The following is a 16400-nucleotide window of genomic DNA, read 5'->3' as shown; positions in this document are numbered from 1 at the left end:
TTTAACCTTTTATTTTTTTTTGAGACAGTCTCACTCTGTCACCTAGGCTGGAGTGCAATAGTGTAATCTCAGCTCACTGCAGTCTCTGCCTCCTGGTTTCAAGCGATTCTCCTGCCTCAGCCACCTGAGTAGCTGGGACTACAGGCACCCGCCACCTTGCCTGGCTAATTTTTGTGTTTTTAGTAGAGATGGGGTTTTGCCATGTTGGCCAGGCTGATCTTGACCTCCTGACCTCAGGTGATCCACCCGCCTCAGACTCCTAAAGTCCTGGGATTACAGGTGTGAGCCACCGCGCTTGGCCCATTTTAACCATTTTTAAGTATATAGTCCTGTGGCATTAAGTACATCTCCACTGTTGTGTCCCCATCACCATTATCCATCCTGAGAATTTCCTCTTCCCAAACTGAAATTCCACACCCATCAGACACCAGCTCCCCATTTCTTCCTCCTTGCAACACCTGGCAGCCACCTTTCTATTTCCTGTCTCTCTTGTACTACTCTAGTTAGCTCCTGTATGTGGAATCAGCATTTGTCCTTCTGTGACTGCCTGGTGGTGACCCTTTTACCTGTGGGTTCACATGCTATTCCTGGGCAGTGGAACCCCAGGGCCTGCTTTTTCAAAGCCCAGCTTCTCTCCGAGGCCCTGGGGAGATGCTGGGTGGTAGCGGGGAAATATACTTGGCACTGGGTTCTATCCTTCCTGCCTAGACCGGGTGACAGCCAACTTCTTTGCTCTGAGCCTTTGTTTACTCCTCTGCAAAATAGATATTCCTTTTATTTTTTTTCCGTTTTGGAGATGTATTTTAGCAAAATAAGAGACCACACCGTGCAATTAGGCAATCAGCTCCCCTACTTATGAGATAGAAGGAATTGCACAGCAGAGATGTTTAAAACAATCATCCCGCCGGGGGCAGTGACTCACGCCTGTAATCCCAGCACTTTGGGAGGCCGAGGCAGGCGGATCACGAGGTCAAGAGATCGAGACCATCCTGGCCAACGTGGTGAAACCCCGTCTCTACTAAAAATACAAAAATTAGCTGGGTGTGGTGGCGCATGCCTGTAGTCCCAGCTACTTGGGAGGCTGAGGCAGGAGAATTGCTTGAACCTGGGAGATGGAGGTTGCAGTGGGCTGAGATTGCACCACTGCACTCAGGCCTGGCGACAGAGCTAGACTCTGTCTCAAAAAAAAGAAAAAAAAAAAGAAAAAGAAAATAAAACAGTCATTCCCTTGGCTAGAATGTCTTCACATGGCCATGGCCAGCTGCATGGGAGGCTGGGAAATGTGGTCTTTAATCTGGGAAACTGAGCACCCTGCTGGAAAGCAGGACTTCTATTACTGAGGAAGAAGAGGAGAGTGGTTTTGCGGGGGCAGCTACTTATCTCTTCCATAAAATCTTATTACTTGTTTCCCTTAACTTATAATTAATGTGTGTTTACTTTACAAAATTAAGTAGTTCAAACAATGCAGAAGAGTGAAAATGAAAAAGTATAATGTGGGCTGAGTGCTGTGGCTCACGCCTGTAATCCCAGCACTTTGGGAGACCAAGGTGGGCGGATCACGAGGTTAGATCGAGACCATCCTGGCTAACATAGTGAAACCCCATCTCTATGAAAAAAAAAAAAAAAATTAGCCAGGCATGGTGGCGGGCTGCTGTAGTCACAGCCACTCGGGAGGCTGAGGCAGGAGAAACACTTGAACCCGGGAGGCGGAGCTTGCAGTGAGCCAGGCACTTTAGCCTGGGTGACAGAGTAAGACTCCATCTCAAAACAAAAAAAGAAAGAAGACAAAGTGTAATGTATCGGTGGCCATCCCATAAGCACACACTTTTGTAATTGACCCTAAATGGGATTATATATAGACGCTCACAGATAAGAGTTGTTTAAAATAGAGAAAAATTAGGAGGCAGGGGACAGGTAGTGTCAGACAGTGTGTGTGTAAGAGCACAGCCCTGCTGACATGTCAGCCCTGCCACCTCTGAACTCTGTGGCCTGGTCAGGTGATCACCCTTCTTGAGCCTCACTTTCCACTTCACAGACAGGAATCTTGACAATTAGGGTGCATCAAAAGGATTCCAAGAGAATTCGTGTCAACTGAGAGGTGTGGGACCTGGCACACACTCAGACGATGTCGGCCATGATTCCTTTTGTTGTTCAACGTGAAAAAAAAAAAAAAAAAAAAACTTAGGATCAGCCTGAGCAACACAGCAAGACCCCATCTCTTTAAAAAATTAAAAAATTAGCTGGATGTGATAGTGCACACCTGTAGTCCCAGATATTAGGGAGGCCGAAGGGGGAGGATCGCTTGAGCCCAGGAGGTCAAGGCTGCAATGAACCATGATCCAGTCTGGGCAACAGAGTGAGACTGTGTCTCAAACAAACAAAACCCTTAGGAAATATATAGTGAAACAGTTAAAAGAAATAGCTCATGAGGCCGGGTGCAGTGGCTCATGCCTGTAATCCCAGAACTTTGGGAGGCCAAGGCGCGTGGATCACCTGAGGTCAGGAGTTCCAGACCAGCCTGAGCAACATGGAGAAACCAGTCTCTGCTAAAAATACAAAATTAACTGGGCGTGGTGCCTCGTGCTTGTAATCCTAGCTACTCAGGAGGCTGAGGCAGGAGAATCACTTGAACTCGGGAGGTGGAGGTTGCAGTGAGCCGAGATCGTGCCATTGACTCTGTCTCAAAAAAAAAACCAAAAAAAAAACACAACTCATGATCCCTGATGTAGTCACTGATCACATTCTAGACTAGAGCAGAGCCGCCTGCCTGGTGTCCTCCAAGAGTGTCACACAGGACAGACACTGAGAAACTGTGCAGGAAAGAAACCTCCCCACCCTTTTGATAAGTTGCAAAACTGACATGTGTGCCTCAAAAATTCCTGCCATGTGCCCTAAGCTTCTGTCATGGGCCCCTGTCCCTTATGGTCTCCACTTCATCTCCCCTCCCCATGGCCATGTAAAGACTTCAGATTTTCTTATATATCACCTTTTTTTTGCATGCTGCAAGCTGCTCTGCATGAAAATTATTTTTATCTTTCCCTTCGTTTTTACATAAGCGATAGCCTGTTTTACACACTGTTCTGCTCCTTGATTTTTTTCATTAACAATATATCTTCGAAATCTTTCCACGGCAGTGCATAGGGAGCTTCCTTCAGAGAGACATTTTTAATACAAGTCACACTGTGGGCTAATTTCCTTTCTTAGAACTAGGCAGCATCAAACATCGGTTCGGGTGGGTGCTCACAGACCGTCTTGGCTGCAGTTCTGAAAATGGGATTCAGGGTTTGTTTTCAGGGGACCATGAACTCCTTGTAGCTTGAAGCTGATTATGCAGGAATAGCCTTTCTGGATAGCGAGTGGTGTCTGTGGTGTTTGTGGTTTTGAGCACATGTGGTTAACCTGGAGTGGGAGGTGGAGCAGGAACTGGGTATATAAAGGAACGGGGTGGGAGGGAGAGTTTTGATTATACGTCTTTTCATGTATTTAAAAATGTTCTGAGCCTGTGAATGTAGAATACCTATTTGGGTGGGAGAGAGGATTTAATGTCTGTTTTCTTTGCTTACTCAAGTATATCAGGAAGCATTAGAAAGGTCCAGTCTCCTGCAGGCCTGGGCGCATGGATGAGGGGCTGTGGCCATGAGCCCTCTGAGAGGGTCCACAGAACTGTGGGTGTGTGGATACACACAGATGTTCTTCCGGTGACTAGGGGTTTGGAATCCAAAAAGGCCTGGCCTTGTTTTCTACATGGGAACCTAGAAGCCCAGAGGGGTTCGGACCCCCACAGGCCACACACTAAGCCGGGGCAGAGCTGCCTGGAGGCATCACTGCTTCTACACTCTCCCCAGGTGTGTTTACTAAAATGAGAGCCTCTGCTGGAGGCATTGGTACCCCAGAGATTGCCAGCTCCAGACCTTCCCCAGCCATGCGTATCAGGGACTTCATAGGGAGGTAGCAGATGGTTCATCTGGGCCATGGCCCCTGAGACCCTGGACCCCAGGGTCTCGTGGCTTCTACAGGCAGAGACAAGTCCCTGTGCCTGATCCTGCCCCGATCAGGGCTCAGCAGGGAGGCACCCCACCCACAGTAGAATTCACTCATAGTGTTTTTCCACTCCAAAGTTTTTTGTCTGCCTTTTTCCTATGATTAAAATAACAGTAATAGCTAATACTTCTAAATCGCATATTGGGTGTGTCCAGGCTCCATTCTCAGGTACATGTGTGTGTGTATTTCAGATATATATACACACTATATAAACATATATATATATATATATATAATTTAATGCATGTAATGCTTATAAACTACTCTATGAGAGTAGGCGCTGTTATTATCTCCATTTCAACCATTAAAGTTGACCACTGAGGTCACAGTAAGCTGGGCTCGTAACCTCTTCTGCTATATGGTTATCATACCGGTAATTGATAAGTACTTGAATCATTTAATAATCACCTGGCTACATGCAGCTGAGAAACCTCCATTAACACAGTAGAGGTTAATTTCTCTCTGATATACCAGTCTGGATGGAGGCAGACTAGGATTCAGCAGTCTTCAGTGACCCAGACTCCTTCTTGCTATTTGTTCCACCATTGCTAGGTTTTTCCCTTTATCCTCATAGCCCAAGACAGCTGCTGAAGATCCAGCCATCACATCCACACTCCAGGCAACAGGAGGAAAGAATAAATCAATAAGGAATATTCCTTCTCTTTAAGGACTTTTTTTTGAGATGGAGTCTTTTTTTTTTTTTTTTTTTTTTTGAGACGGGGTCTCGCTCTGTCACCCAGGCTGAAGTGCAGTGGCCGGATCTCGGCTCACTGCAAGCTCCGCCTCCCGGGTTTACGCCATTCTCCTGCCTCAGCCTCCCGGTAGCTGGGACTACAGGCGCCCGCCACCTCGCCCGGCTAGTTTTTTGTGTTTTTTGGTAGAGACGGGGTTTCACCGTGTTAGCCAGGATGGTCTCCATCTCCTGACTTCGTGATCCACCCGTCTCGGCCTCCCAAAGTGCTGGGATTACAGGCTTGAGCCACCGCGCCCAGCCGAGATGGAGTCTTACTCTGTCACCCAGACTGGCATCCAGTGGCATGATCTCGGCTCACTGTGACCTCCGCCTCCCGGGTTCAAGCGATTTCCCTGCCTCTGCCTCCCGAGTAGCTGGGATTACAGGTGCCTGCCACCATGCCCTGCTAATTTTTGTATTTTTAGTAGAGATGAGGTTTCACCATGTTGGCCAGGCTGGTCTCAAACTCCTGACCTCAAGTGTCAGCTTCCCAAAGTGCTGGGATTATAGGTGTGAGCCAACACGCCCAGCCTCATTTTGTTTTTGGTATCTGTTGTTGCTGCTGATTCTCACTCATAATGTCTTCTTTGCTTTTGTGCCTGGCTTATCTCTGTCTGTGTCCTGATCATTATCCTTGAAAAGTTATTTATAGAAATTTCAGGGCTAGGATGAGCATATTTTTCTACAGAGAGGATTGCCTTTGCTTCTGCCCGGGGACATTACCAAGTCCCAGGTTTCCTTGCACCAGGTTCAGGGCTTGAGCTGCCCTGCGTGACTCCTTGTCCCACGAGTGGTCTTGCATACTTGGCCCTGCATACCTGGTGTGTAACTCCTGGAAATGAGTAGGCCGCCTGGTTCCCTCCTTCCTAGGGGTGGAGCCTTGCGCCTTGCAGGGTCTTAGTTTCCTGTAGGGTAGATCTCTGGTTACCTCATATGTCATATGTGCCCTGGGCTAGCATTTTTTTTTTTTTTTTTTTTTTTTTGGAGACGGAGTCTCGCTCCGCTGCCCAGGCTAGAGTGCAGTGGCCGGATCTCAGCTCACTGCAAGCTCCGCCTCCTGGGTTTACGCCATTCTCCTGCCTCAGCCTCCCGAGTAGCTGGGACTACAGGCGCCCGCCACGTCGCCCGGCTAGTTTTTTTTTTTTTTGTATTTTTTAGTAGAGACGGGGTTTCACTGTGTTAGCCAGGATGGTCTCGATCTCCTGACCTCGTGATCCGCCCATCTCGGCCTCCCAAAGTGCTGGGATTACAGGCTTGAGCCACCGCGCCCGGCCAGCATTTCTTTTTTTTGAGACAGGGTCTCGCTTTGTCACCCAGACCAGAGTGCAGTGACACGATCATGGTTCACTGCAGCCTCGACCTCCTGGGCTCAGGTGATTCTCCCACCTCAGCCTCCTGAGTAGCTGGGACTATAGGCATGGTGCGTGCTGCTATGCCTGGCTAATTTTTGTATTTTTTGTAGAAACTGTGTTGCCCAGGCTGGTCTTAAATTCCTGGGCTCAAGCGATCCACCTACCTCTGCCTCCCAACATGCTAGGGTTACAGGTGCGAGCTACCGCACCCAGCCTAGACCAGCATTTTTGTCACCTATCAAAACACCTAGCAGATGTCCTCAGACACATGAAGAAGTTTATAGGGTTCCTTTACTTATTATTTTTTTTTCCTAGACCTGCAAATCCAGGACCCTTTACTTCTTCTTTTTTTTTTTTTTTTGAGACGGACTTTTTGCTCTTGTCACTCAGGCTGGAGTGCAATGGTATAATCTCGGTTCACTGCAGCCTCCTTCTCCCTGGTTCAAGCGATTCTCCTGCCCCAACCTCCTGAGTAGCTGGGATTACAGGCGCCTGCCACCACTCCTAGCTAATTTTTGTATTCTTAGTAGAGACGGGGTTTCACCATGTTGGCCAGGCTGGTCTCGAACTCCTGACCTTAGGTGATCCACCTGCCTCTGTCTCCCAAAGTGCTGGGATTACAGGCGTGAACCACCGCGTACGGCCCGTCCTTTACTACTTTAGGATTCCTACTTTCCCTTCACTCTCTGCCTAAAGGTTTGGTAGCCTACAGTCTTGTCCTTTCTTCAGAGCTGTCTATTTGTATGTATTCATATGTAAACTTGATAAAAATTATATGCACGAGAACAAATATGAGAATATGTGAGCAGCGTATATTCTCATCCTATCAATATGTATAATTATAAATATAAAATATATTGATGTCTTCGTAGTGTATTAATTTTTTCAAGCTTTTTCAGTTCTTTCCAATGAGAGGGTTGGTCTGAATAATTTAGCCCACTGTTACTAAAATTGGAACTAACCTATCGCTTACTATCTGCTTCTCCAAAAATTCCGTTAAAGTTCAGAAATGTTGCTCTTTCTAAGCTTCTGTGCCTTCGGGCTCATTGCAACCTCCGCCTCCCAGGTTCAAGTGATTCTCCTGCCTCAGCCTCCCAAGTAGCTGGGATTACAGGCGCATGCCACCAGGACCAGCTAATTTTTGTATTTTTAGTAGAGACGGGTTTTCACCATGTTGGCCATGATGATCTCGATCTCCTGACCTCACGATTTGCCTGCTTTGGCCTCCCAAAATGCTGGGATTACAGGCGTGAGCCACCATGCCCGGCCTCTATACTTTTTTAGTTATTTTTAAATGTGTAATTAAATTACTATTGACTATAGTTGCCCTGTTTTGCTACCAAATACTAGATCTCGTTCATTCTATTTTTTGTAGCCATTAACCATCCCCAGTTCTGTGCTTTTGAAATGCTGGGATTCCAGATTCTTTCTTTCAGAAGTGTCATGTTTATTATTATGTTTTCTTTATTTCGTTTTTGTTTTAATTCCCCCATCTGCACACTGAAGGGGTTCCAGAGTCTTAGTATCCTCTCTGGGGGGTCCCAAGGGGCTGGATGGCAGGTTTCCCAGACTGAGGTTTCAAGAGTCAGCCCCTGCAGCCCTGTGGTCACCAGGAGCTCCTGGGGACTTAGAGTCAAGGGTCTGCATGCAGACCAGGGCAGTGCCAGCCCCCCCTGCACTGGCAAACGGTGGCATGTGGGCTCCCTCCCCAGATGTGGTCTTTGGGGACATCTTGTCTTCTTGCCAGCCCTGTGACTACCTTCTCAGGGCCTCCCTGACTTGGTCACTAGCCCCAGGTCAGGCGCCAGCATGTGCCAAGTCAGAAGGAAGTCAAGTGGGTCTGTTGCGGAGAGCCAAGGCTTGGGGACTCACCACCTTGCTGCTTCTCTTCCTCAGGATCTTCATCATCTGGGCCATCAGCAGCTGGTTCCGCCGAGGGCCGGCCCCTCAGGACCAGACAGGCCCCGGAGGAGCCCCACGCGTCGCCAGCCGCAACCTGTTCCCCAAAGACACTTTAATGGTAACTGCCGGCGGTAGGGCAGACTTGGAGATGATGGGGCAAGGAGGGGTGGAATGTGGGGGAGTGATGTCAGCAGTCGGGACAGACCAGGTCTCTGCCCACTGGCAGGTCTAGGAAAACAGGTGCAGGATTGAGGAACTCTAGGCCCATCCCAGTACCTGAGACCTGTGTCACCTGGGTCCATCCCCAGCACATGAAACCTGTGTCACCCAAAAGAAAAAGCAAATTCATTTGGTTAAAATATCTAGCCAGGGTCTTTGGATGTTATATTTCAAAATATATTCAGCCTTCCAAGGTTGCAGAGGGATATGTGCAAGGGAGGTAGTGTGAGAGGTGGGGAGGGCAGGGAGCCAGCAGAGGCTGGTGGGAGGTAGGCACGGAAGGAGAGGAGACCTGCACTTCCACAGTGGGCTTGGGCATGGGCAGGGCAGGGCTTCGGGAGCGTCCAGAGCAAAAGCGTTTAGACCTGTCAGTCTAGGCTTTTCTGAGCAAACATGGCCATGGGGGCTTGACAAAGGAGGAAGTTCTTGTTGGGTCACACAGTGGTTTTGTTTTTTTTTTTTAGATGGAGTCTCACTCTGTCGCCCAGGCTAGAGTGCAGTGGCATAATCTTAACTCACTGCAACCTCCTCCTCCCGGACTCCAGTGATCCTCCTACCTCAGCCTCCCGAGTAGCTGGGATTACAGATATGTGCCACCACGTCCCACTAATTTTTTGTATTTTTAGTAGAGATGAGGGCTCACCTTTTTGGGCAGGCTGGTCTCGAACTCCTGACCTCAAGTGATCTACCTGCCTCGGCCTCCAAACGTGCTGGGATTACAGGCGTGGACCACCACGTCCAGCGGCTGACAGTGCTTTTGTAGCTCTGGACTGCTTTGTCCATAAGCCTGCAGGACTCTGACCAGGAAGGCCCAGCAGCCACTAGGGCAGGAGATCATTCAGGGAGCTTCTGGCCCTTCCTACCCCTAAATTCTAATTGGCAGGCTGGCCAGTCTCCAAGTGTTCTTTGTTCATTGACTTCACAGGCTCAGACCAGGACAGACATGGTGGTATGAGAAGAGAGAAAATATGTTCTCTCTGCTGCTCTTCCTCTCTCCTCTCCCCTGCCCTCTGTAATTACTGTTCCTCTACGTGTGCTGACCGCTGCCATAGCTCTTCATCTGCTCTTTAGCCAGCCTGCAGAGGCTCTCAAGAGCAGGCCTGAGCTCTGTTGCCTTCTCTCCCAACAGAACCTGCATGTGTACATCTCAGAGCACGAGCACTTTACAGACTTCAACGCCACGTCAGCACTCTTCTGGGAGCAGCACGATCTTGTGTATGGCGACTGGACTAGCGGCGAGAACTCAGACGGCTGCTATGAGCACTTTGCTGAGCTCGACATCTCACAGGTGGGGGCAGCTCCTGGTTTCTGGCCCCATGGCTGCTTGACTGGCACTGAAGAACCTTTCCTCCAGTCCGCTCCTTGCTGAGAGAGTGTGGAGTTTGGGCTCCAGGCTTGGCCCTTACCTGGGCTCACACGCTCTGTGACCACAGGCTGGTCCCTGAGGTCTCTGGGCTTCACTTTCCCCTACAAGAAAAAGGTAGATATGGGTGGAATTGGCCTGGGACCCTGCCAGCTGCCTCTAAGGTTGTGCAGTCCTTGACTTGAAACCAGTGAAAGATTAGTAATTGTCCTTGGGGATGTTTGCCTATCACCAGTTTATCAGGCAGCCCCATTTCAAAATAACATTAGTTAATGCTGATTGAGCTAAGTGCAGGGTACTAAGCTAGGCTGACTCGTGGAAACCTACCAGCAACTCTGTGAAGCAGGAACTGTTATTCTCATCTGACATATGAGGAAACTGAGACAGAGAGAGGGAAGGTGATTTACCCAAGGCCACATTGCATGAGAGATTCAGACTCAGGCTCTATGGCTGTGGACTCTCGCAGCCCTAGGCTCAAATCCTGCCTCCTCCTGGAAGCCCTCCCTGACCCACAGAGCACTCAGACTTGGTTAAGCACCCTCTCTGGGTTCTCACACCTGCTGGACTTCCCCATCCCAGCCCACTCTGGGGCCTCACTGAGACTCGTGCATGGGACTGTGGGCCTTGTGATAATAAGGCTGGGCTGCCTAGATCACTTCCATGTCCCCAGCACTGCCCACTGTGGGGCTGGGGACAGAATCAGCAAGTACCGAATAAATGAAAGGGACATCTCTTTGGGGCCTTCTCTGGCTGAGTCCAAGACAGCCGCCCTCATTCCTTTCTCCCCAACAGGCCTTCTCAGCTTTGGGGTGGAGGGCACATTTCTGTTCTATTTCTGTCTGGGTGGCTAGAAGCAGAATGTGGACACAGTCATTCTTTTTTTTTTTGAGATAGCATCTCGCTCTGTTACCCAGTCTGGAGTGCAGTGGCGCGACCTTGGCTCACTGCAGCTTCCACCTCCTAGGTTCAAGCGATTCTCGTGTCAGCATCCTGAGTAGCTGGGATTACAGGCACACATGATCACACCCAGCTAATTTTTGTATTTTTTTAGTAGAGACAGGGTTTCACTATGTTGGCCAGGCTGGTCTTGAACTCCTGACCTCAAGTGATCCTCCTGCCTCAGCCTCCCAAAGTGCTGGGACTACAGGCGTGAGACACTGCACCCAGCCATCATTCTTTTGTTTTTGAGATGGGGTCTTGCTCTGTTGCCTAGGCTGGAGTGCAGTGGCACAGTTACAGCTCACTGCAGCCTCAACCTCCCGGGCTCAAGCCATCCTTTCACCTCAGTCTCCCAAGTAGCTGGGACAACAGGCATGCACCACCATGCCCAGCTAATTTTTTGTGTTTTTCGTAGAGATGGGGTCTCAACATGTTGCCCAGGCTGGTCTCAAACTCCTGAGCTCAAGTGATCCTCTCACCTCAGCCTCCCAAAGTGCTGGGATTACAGGCATGAACCACCCCATCCAGCTGGACTTTCTGACCTGCACTGAGGTGGCTCCCACAGAGACCTCAAGCCCAGCCCCCAGGCCTTGCCCCAAGATCCAAGGAAGGACCAGGCCTGGCAGGCCCAGCAGGGTGATCTACTTCCAAGGGCTTGGATCTAAGTCGAAGCTTCAAGGTGGGGTCTGAGTGGACTTCAAAGGTGGGAATGCTGGGAACAGTGGCACGTGCCTGTAAGCACAGCTACTCAGGAGGCTGAGGTGGGAGAACGGCTAGAGCCCAGGAGTGTAGGACTGTAGTATGCCACGATCACAGCTGCAAATAGCCAGTGCACTCCAGCCTGGGCAACACAGCAAGACCCCATCTCTGAAAAAGACAGGAGAGTGAGGAGAACACAATGTGGCCAAGTGAATCCAAGGTCTGCTCAAAGATCAGAGAGGTTCAGTGCTCGCCTTTGTCTCCACTCAGTGCCCCTGGACAATTTGCTTCCCTTCTCGACGCCTCAGTTTCCTCTCAAGTGAGAATAGTCCCCCTTCCCTGGGAGGCAAGGAGACTTGATGAGGTAATGAGGAAGACTTGGGCAGAGAGGGGCCAGCTGGAGGTAGCAGGGAGTAGCACCCAGGAGCCCACAGACTGGGTTTCCATCTGCATACTTGCCACACACTGTATGACCCCTTGGCATGAGCCCCGTTTGCCTCATCTGCAAAATGGGGTGGTAACATGACCCATTGTGTACGGTTGACATGTGACATGTGTGTTAACTCATTAGATTAGGGAGCTGTTGTCTGAAGTGCCCAGGGCAGGGTCTGGCCCGTAGTAGGAGCTCCACGTCAGTCAGCTGCTTCTTCCTGTTGAGTGAGCTTAACGAGAGCTCGTTGACTGAGCTGTGTGCCAGTGCTCCATGTAGTCCCTGTAGTAGTACCCTCAGGTCAGTGCTGTGGGGACCTCGCATCCTCTAGGTGGGGCCCTGAGGCTTAGAGAGAAGCTGAGCTCACACGGCCATGGCGGGTAGAGTGGGCGTCTGAGTCTGACTCCAGCATTTACCTCTCTGCCACCCAGCTACACGCCTCACCCTGAGTACTCAGTAAATGGCCAGAGAATTGACGGGGAGGAAACTGCTGGGGACGGGTGCCAGGCAGGGCTTTAACGTTTCCTTCACGCCAGTTGCCCAGCCTGCCCACCTGACCTTCCCTCTTTTGCAGAGCGTCCAGCAGAATGGCTCCATCTACATCCACGTTTACTTCACCAAGAGTGGCTTCCACCCAGACCCCCGGCAGAAGGCACTGTACCGCCGCCTTGCCACGGTCCACATGTCCCGGAGTAAGTCACTCCCCTGCAGCCAGGACCCACTGTCTGGGGGCCAGCATCCTGGGAGCCCCCAGGCTGATGTGGCGGACAATGAATCCCAGGTCCAGGAGGGCAGGCAAGAAGCCTGTGCTCAAAGAGGGTGGGATTGGCAGGGCAGGCTCAAGCCCCACCCAGCCTTAATGAGCCCTATAGACACTAAGGAGGGAGACCCAGGGAGGAAGGGCTCAAGGACCAGAGGGGAATTGGCCAGAAAAAGCAGGTGGAGACAGGGACTCTTGGAGAGGAGGAGACATCCTTCACCAAGGGGTAAGGGCCATGGTTGACTTGCGCACAGTAGGGGCCTGATAGAAGTAGACACTCAAAAATATTTTGTGGGCTGGGTGCAGTGGTTCACGCCTGTAATCCTAGCACTTTGGGAGATGAGGTGGGCAGGATTGCTTGAGCCCAGGAGTTTGAGACCAGCCTGGGAAACACGGCGAAACCCTGTCTCTACCAAAAGATACAAAAATTAGCTGGGCGTGTGCCTGTAGTCCCAGCTGCTCAGGAGGCTGAGGTGGGAGGATTGCTTGAGCCCAGGAGGTGGAGGCTGGATCACACCACTGCACTCCAGTCTAGGTAACAGACTGAGAACCTCTCAAAAAGATAGATAGAGGCCGGGCACAGTGGCTCACTCCTGTAATCCCAGCACTTTGGGAGGCTGAGGCAGGCGGATCACCTGAGGTCAGGGATTCGAGACCAGCCTGACCAACATGGAGGAACCCGGTCTCTACTAAAAATACAAAATTAGCCAGGCGTGGTGGTGCATGCCTGTAATCCCAGCTACTCGGGAAACGGGCAGGAGAATCGCTTGAACCCGGGAGGTAGAGGTTGTGGTGAGCTGTGATTGCGCTATTGCATTCCAGCCTGGGCAACAAGAGCGAAACTCGGTCTCATAAACAAAAAGAGAGCTGGGCGCAGTGGCTCACGCCTATAATCCCAACACTTTGGGAGGCTGAGGCGGATGGATCACGAAGTCAAGAGATAGAGACCATCCTGGCCAACATGGTGAAACCCTGTCTCTACTAAAAATACAAAAATTAGCTGGGCGTGGTAGCACGTGCCTGTAGTCCCAGCTACTTGGGAGGCTGAGGCAAGAGAATTGCTTGAATCCAGGAGGCAGAGATTGCAGTGAGCTGAGATCGCGCCATTGCACTCCAGCCTGATGACAGAGCAAGACTCCGTCTCAAAAAAAAAAGATAGATAGATAGATAACATTCAAAGAACAGTGTGGGCAACATAGTGAGACTTCGTCGCTACGAAAAATAATAGCCAGGTATGGTGGTGAGCACCTGTGGTTCCAGCTACATGGGAGGCTGAGGGGGAGGATTGATTGAGTGTGGGAGGTCAAGGATGCAATGAGCTGTGATTGCACTATGGCATTCCAGTGTGGGTGACAGAGCAAGTCCACGTCTCTGAAAAAACAGTAGTAATAAAAAATAAGACTACCACTTCTACTCCCATGATAACTCATTAACCCATTAACCCACTAATCCATGAATGGGTTAATCACTTCCTGAGGGGAGGGCCCTCATGACCCAGTCACCTCTTAAAAGCGCCGTCTCTCAGTAGGGGCACACTAGGGGTTAAATTTCAGTGCGAGTGGGGAGTACTAGAGTACTTCAGTAGTCCCAGCTACTGAAGTGGGAGAATTAGCATGACTTTTGACCAGGACAAATATTCAAACCATAGCATTGTCCATCCTCTTGTTTTTGGGAGGTTAATAGTTATTGTCATCTTTCTGCTTGCCTGGCTCTTTTTTTTTTTTTTTTTTTTAAGACAAGATCTCACTCTGTCACCCAGGCTGGAGTGCAGTGCAGTGGACTATCTCAGCTTACTACAATTTCCACCTCCCGAGTTCAAGTGATTCTCCCACCTTAGCCTCCCAAATAGCTGGGACTGCAGGCACACGCCACTACGCCCGGCTAGTTTTTGTATTTTTAGTAGAGACGGGGTCTCACCATGTTGGCCAGGCTGGTCTCAAACTCCTGACATCAAGTGATCCGTCCACCTCGGCCTCCCAAAGTGCTAGGATTACAGGTGTGAGCCACCGCACCCAGCCTTGCCTGGTTCTGCGTGACCTTTTTCCTTGAGTCCTCTGTCTCCTGATGGGCAGCCTTAGAAATCTCTCACTGTACCTGTTTGAGCGGATCTGGAGAATGGCTTCCTCAGCCCCCCATTTTCCTAACTGGAGTTCTGTGTACTCCACCTAGCTTTCATTTTATTGAGGACTATTCCAGACATTCCCTGTGGATTTGGTTAAGATCCATCTGGCTGGTTTTGGGTGGCACAGCAACAGACGGAATTCTATTTGTATGAGTTAGGTCTTATCTACTTCTTTTAGTATAAAAATATCCTAAAGGATGATAATTTTTTTTATCACCTATACTAGATGGAATGAAAAGTTGATGACTCTATGTAGGTCCCCAGAGATGACTTGGAAAGGTCTTCTGGAGTTAGTTGAGCTCCATTCTGAGTGAGTGTGTCTGCAGAATGTGCTGCGTTGGTGTGTCCCACCCGGCTGAGATGTGGTGAGATCTTTGGAGAACCGGGCAGAAGTGGCTTGAGGGGTGTGACCTACAGGGTTGGTCTCACAGATGTTTCCCTGCAGAGAGGGATACATCAGGGGTCTGGGTTAAAATGCCCCATGCTTCAGAGGTCGCTCTGAAGGTGACCCAGGTGGCTGACTCTTCACCATATTCTACCCCCATTTGATGATCACCTAATCATTCTGTTAACCTAAATCGATACCAGTGTTTTCTGTGGTTTTGTCTTTAGTGAATGTGTAATCTATGTCACTGTGTGGTAAGGTTTATTCACAGTCAGTCTGGTCTATAAAATAGAATCTGCAGACAGTGACCCTGAAAAGCATACTAGGATCGTGCAGGCCTCCCTCCCCAGAAGGACTTGGAGTGAGCCACCCACCAACTCTAGGGTGAAGGAGAGTGTGAGTTCAGAAAAGCCCCCTTTGGGCTGGCTGTGGTGACTCACACCTGGAAACCCAGCACTTTGGGAGGCCAAGGCGGGCAGGTCTCTTAAGGTCAGGAGTTCAAGAACAGCCTGACCAACATGGTGAAACCCTGTCTCTACTAAAAATACAAAACTTAGTTGGGCATGGTAGCACATGCCTGTAATCCCAGCTACTCGGGAGGCTGAGGTGGGAGAATTGCTTGGACCCTGGAGGCAGAGATTGCAGTGAGCCCAGATCGCGCCACTGCACTCCAGACTGGGTGACAGAACAAGACTCCATCTCAAAAAAAAAAAAAGGCCGGGCGCGGTGGCTCAAGCCTGTAATCCCAGCACTTTGGGAGGCCGAGACAGGTGGATCACGAGGTCAGGAGATCGAGACCATCCTGGTCTACACGGTGAAACCCCGTCTCTACTAAAAAATACAAAAAACTAGCCGGGCGAGATGGCGGGCGCCTGTAGTCCCAGCTACTCGGGAGGCTGAGGCAGGAGAATGGCGTAAACCCGGGAGGCAGAGCTTGCAGTGAGCTGAGATCGCGCCACTGCACTCCAGCCTGGGCGACAGAGCTAGACTCCGTCTCAAAAAAAAAAAGAAAAGAAAAGCCCCTTTTCTTCCCAAAAGGCCAGTAATCAGTATTCTAGAGCAGCTCCATCCCATGGAGATAGGATGTGAGCCAGAGAAGGCATTAAAATATTTCCAGTAGAAAAAGACTAAAGAGTAAAAAGGTAAAGACAGGCCAGGCACGGTGGCTCATGCCTGCAATCCCAGCACTTTGGGAGGCCAAAGTGAGAGGATCACTTGAGCCCAGGGGTTCAAGGCCAGCCCTGGCAACATAGGGAGACCTCATCTCTACAAAAAGAAATTTTATTTTTTATTTTTTAATTTTATTTATTTTATTATTTATTTTTATTTTTTTGGAGATGGAGTCTCGCTCTATTGCCCAGGCTGGAATGCAGTGGCGCGATCTTGGCTCATTGCAACCACTGCCTCCTGGGTTCACCCCATTCTCCTGCCTCAGCCTCCTGAGTAGCTGGGACT

At 50.0% G+C, this 16400-nt stretch overlaps 1 protein-coding gene across 1 annotated transcript in view; it reads left to right on the top strand.

Annotated features, from left to right (window-relative positions):
• CLPTM1 (CLPTM1 regulator of GABA type A receptor forward trafficking) overlaps positions 1 to 16400 on the top strand; it is a 42303-nt gene that overhangs the window by 8520 nt on the left and 17383 nt on the right. The window contains exons 3-5 of the mRNA XM_023182392.3: positions 8023 to 8146; positions 9377 to 9535; positions 12253 to 12370. Of these exons, the coding sequence (XP_023038160.1) occupies positions 8023 to 8146; positions 9377 to 9535; positions 12253 to 12370 (401 nt within the window). The remainder of the gene's footprint in view (positions 1 to 8022; positions 8147 to 9376; positions 9536 to 12252; positions 12371 to 16400) is intronic.

The sequence above is a fragment of the Piliocolobus tephrosceles genome, chromosome 21 (genome assembly GCF_002776525.5).
Source record: "Piliocolobus tephrosceles isolate RC106 chromosome 21, ASM277652v3, whole genome shotgun sequence".
In the NCBI taxonomy this organism is placed as follows: domain Eukaryota; kingdom Metazoa; phylum Chordata; class Mammalia; order Primates; family Cercopithecidae; genus Piliocolobus; species Piliocolobus tephrosceles.
The sequence above is the reverse complement of the archived record's forward strand: the minus strand, read 5'-3'. Positions and strand labels throughout refer to the sequence as shown.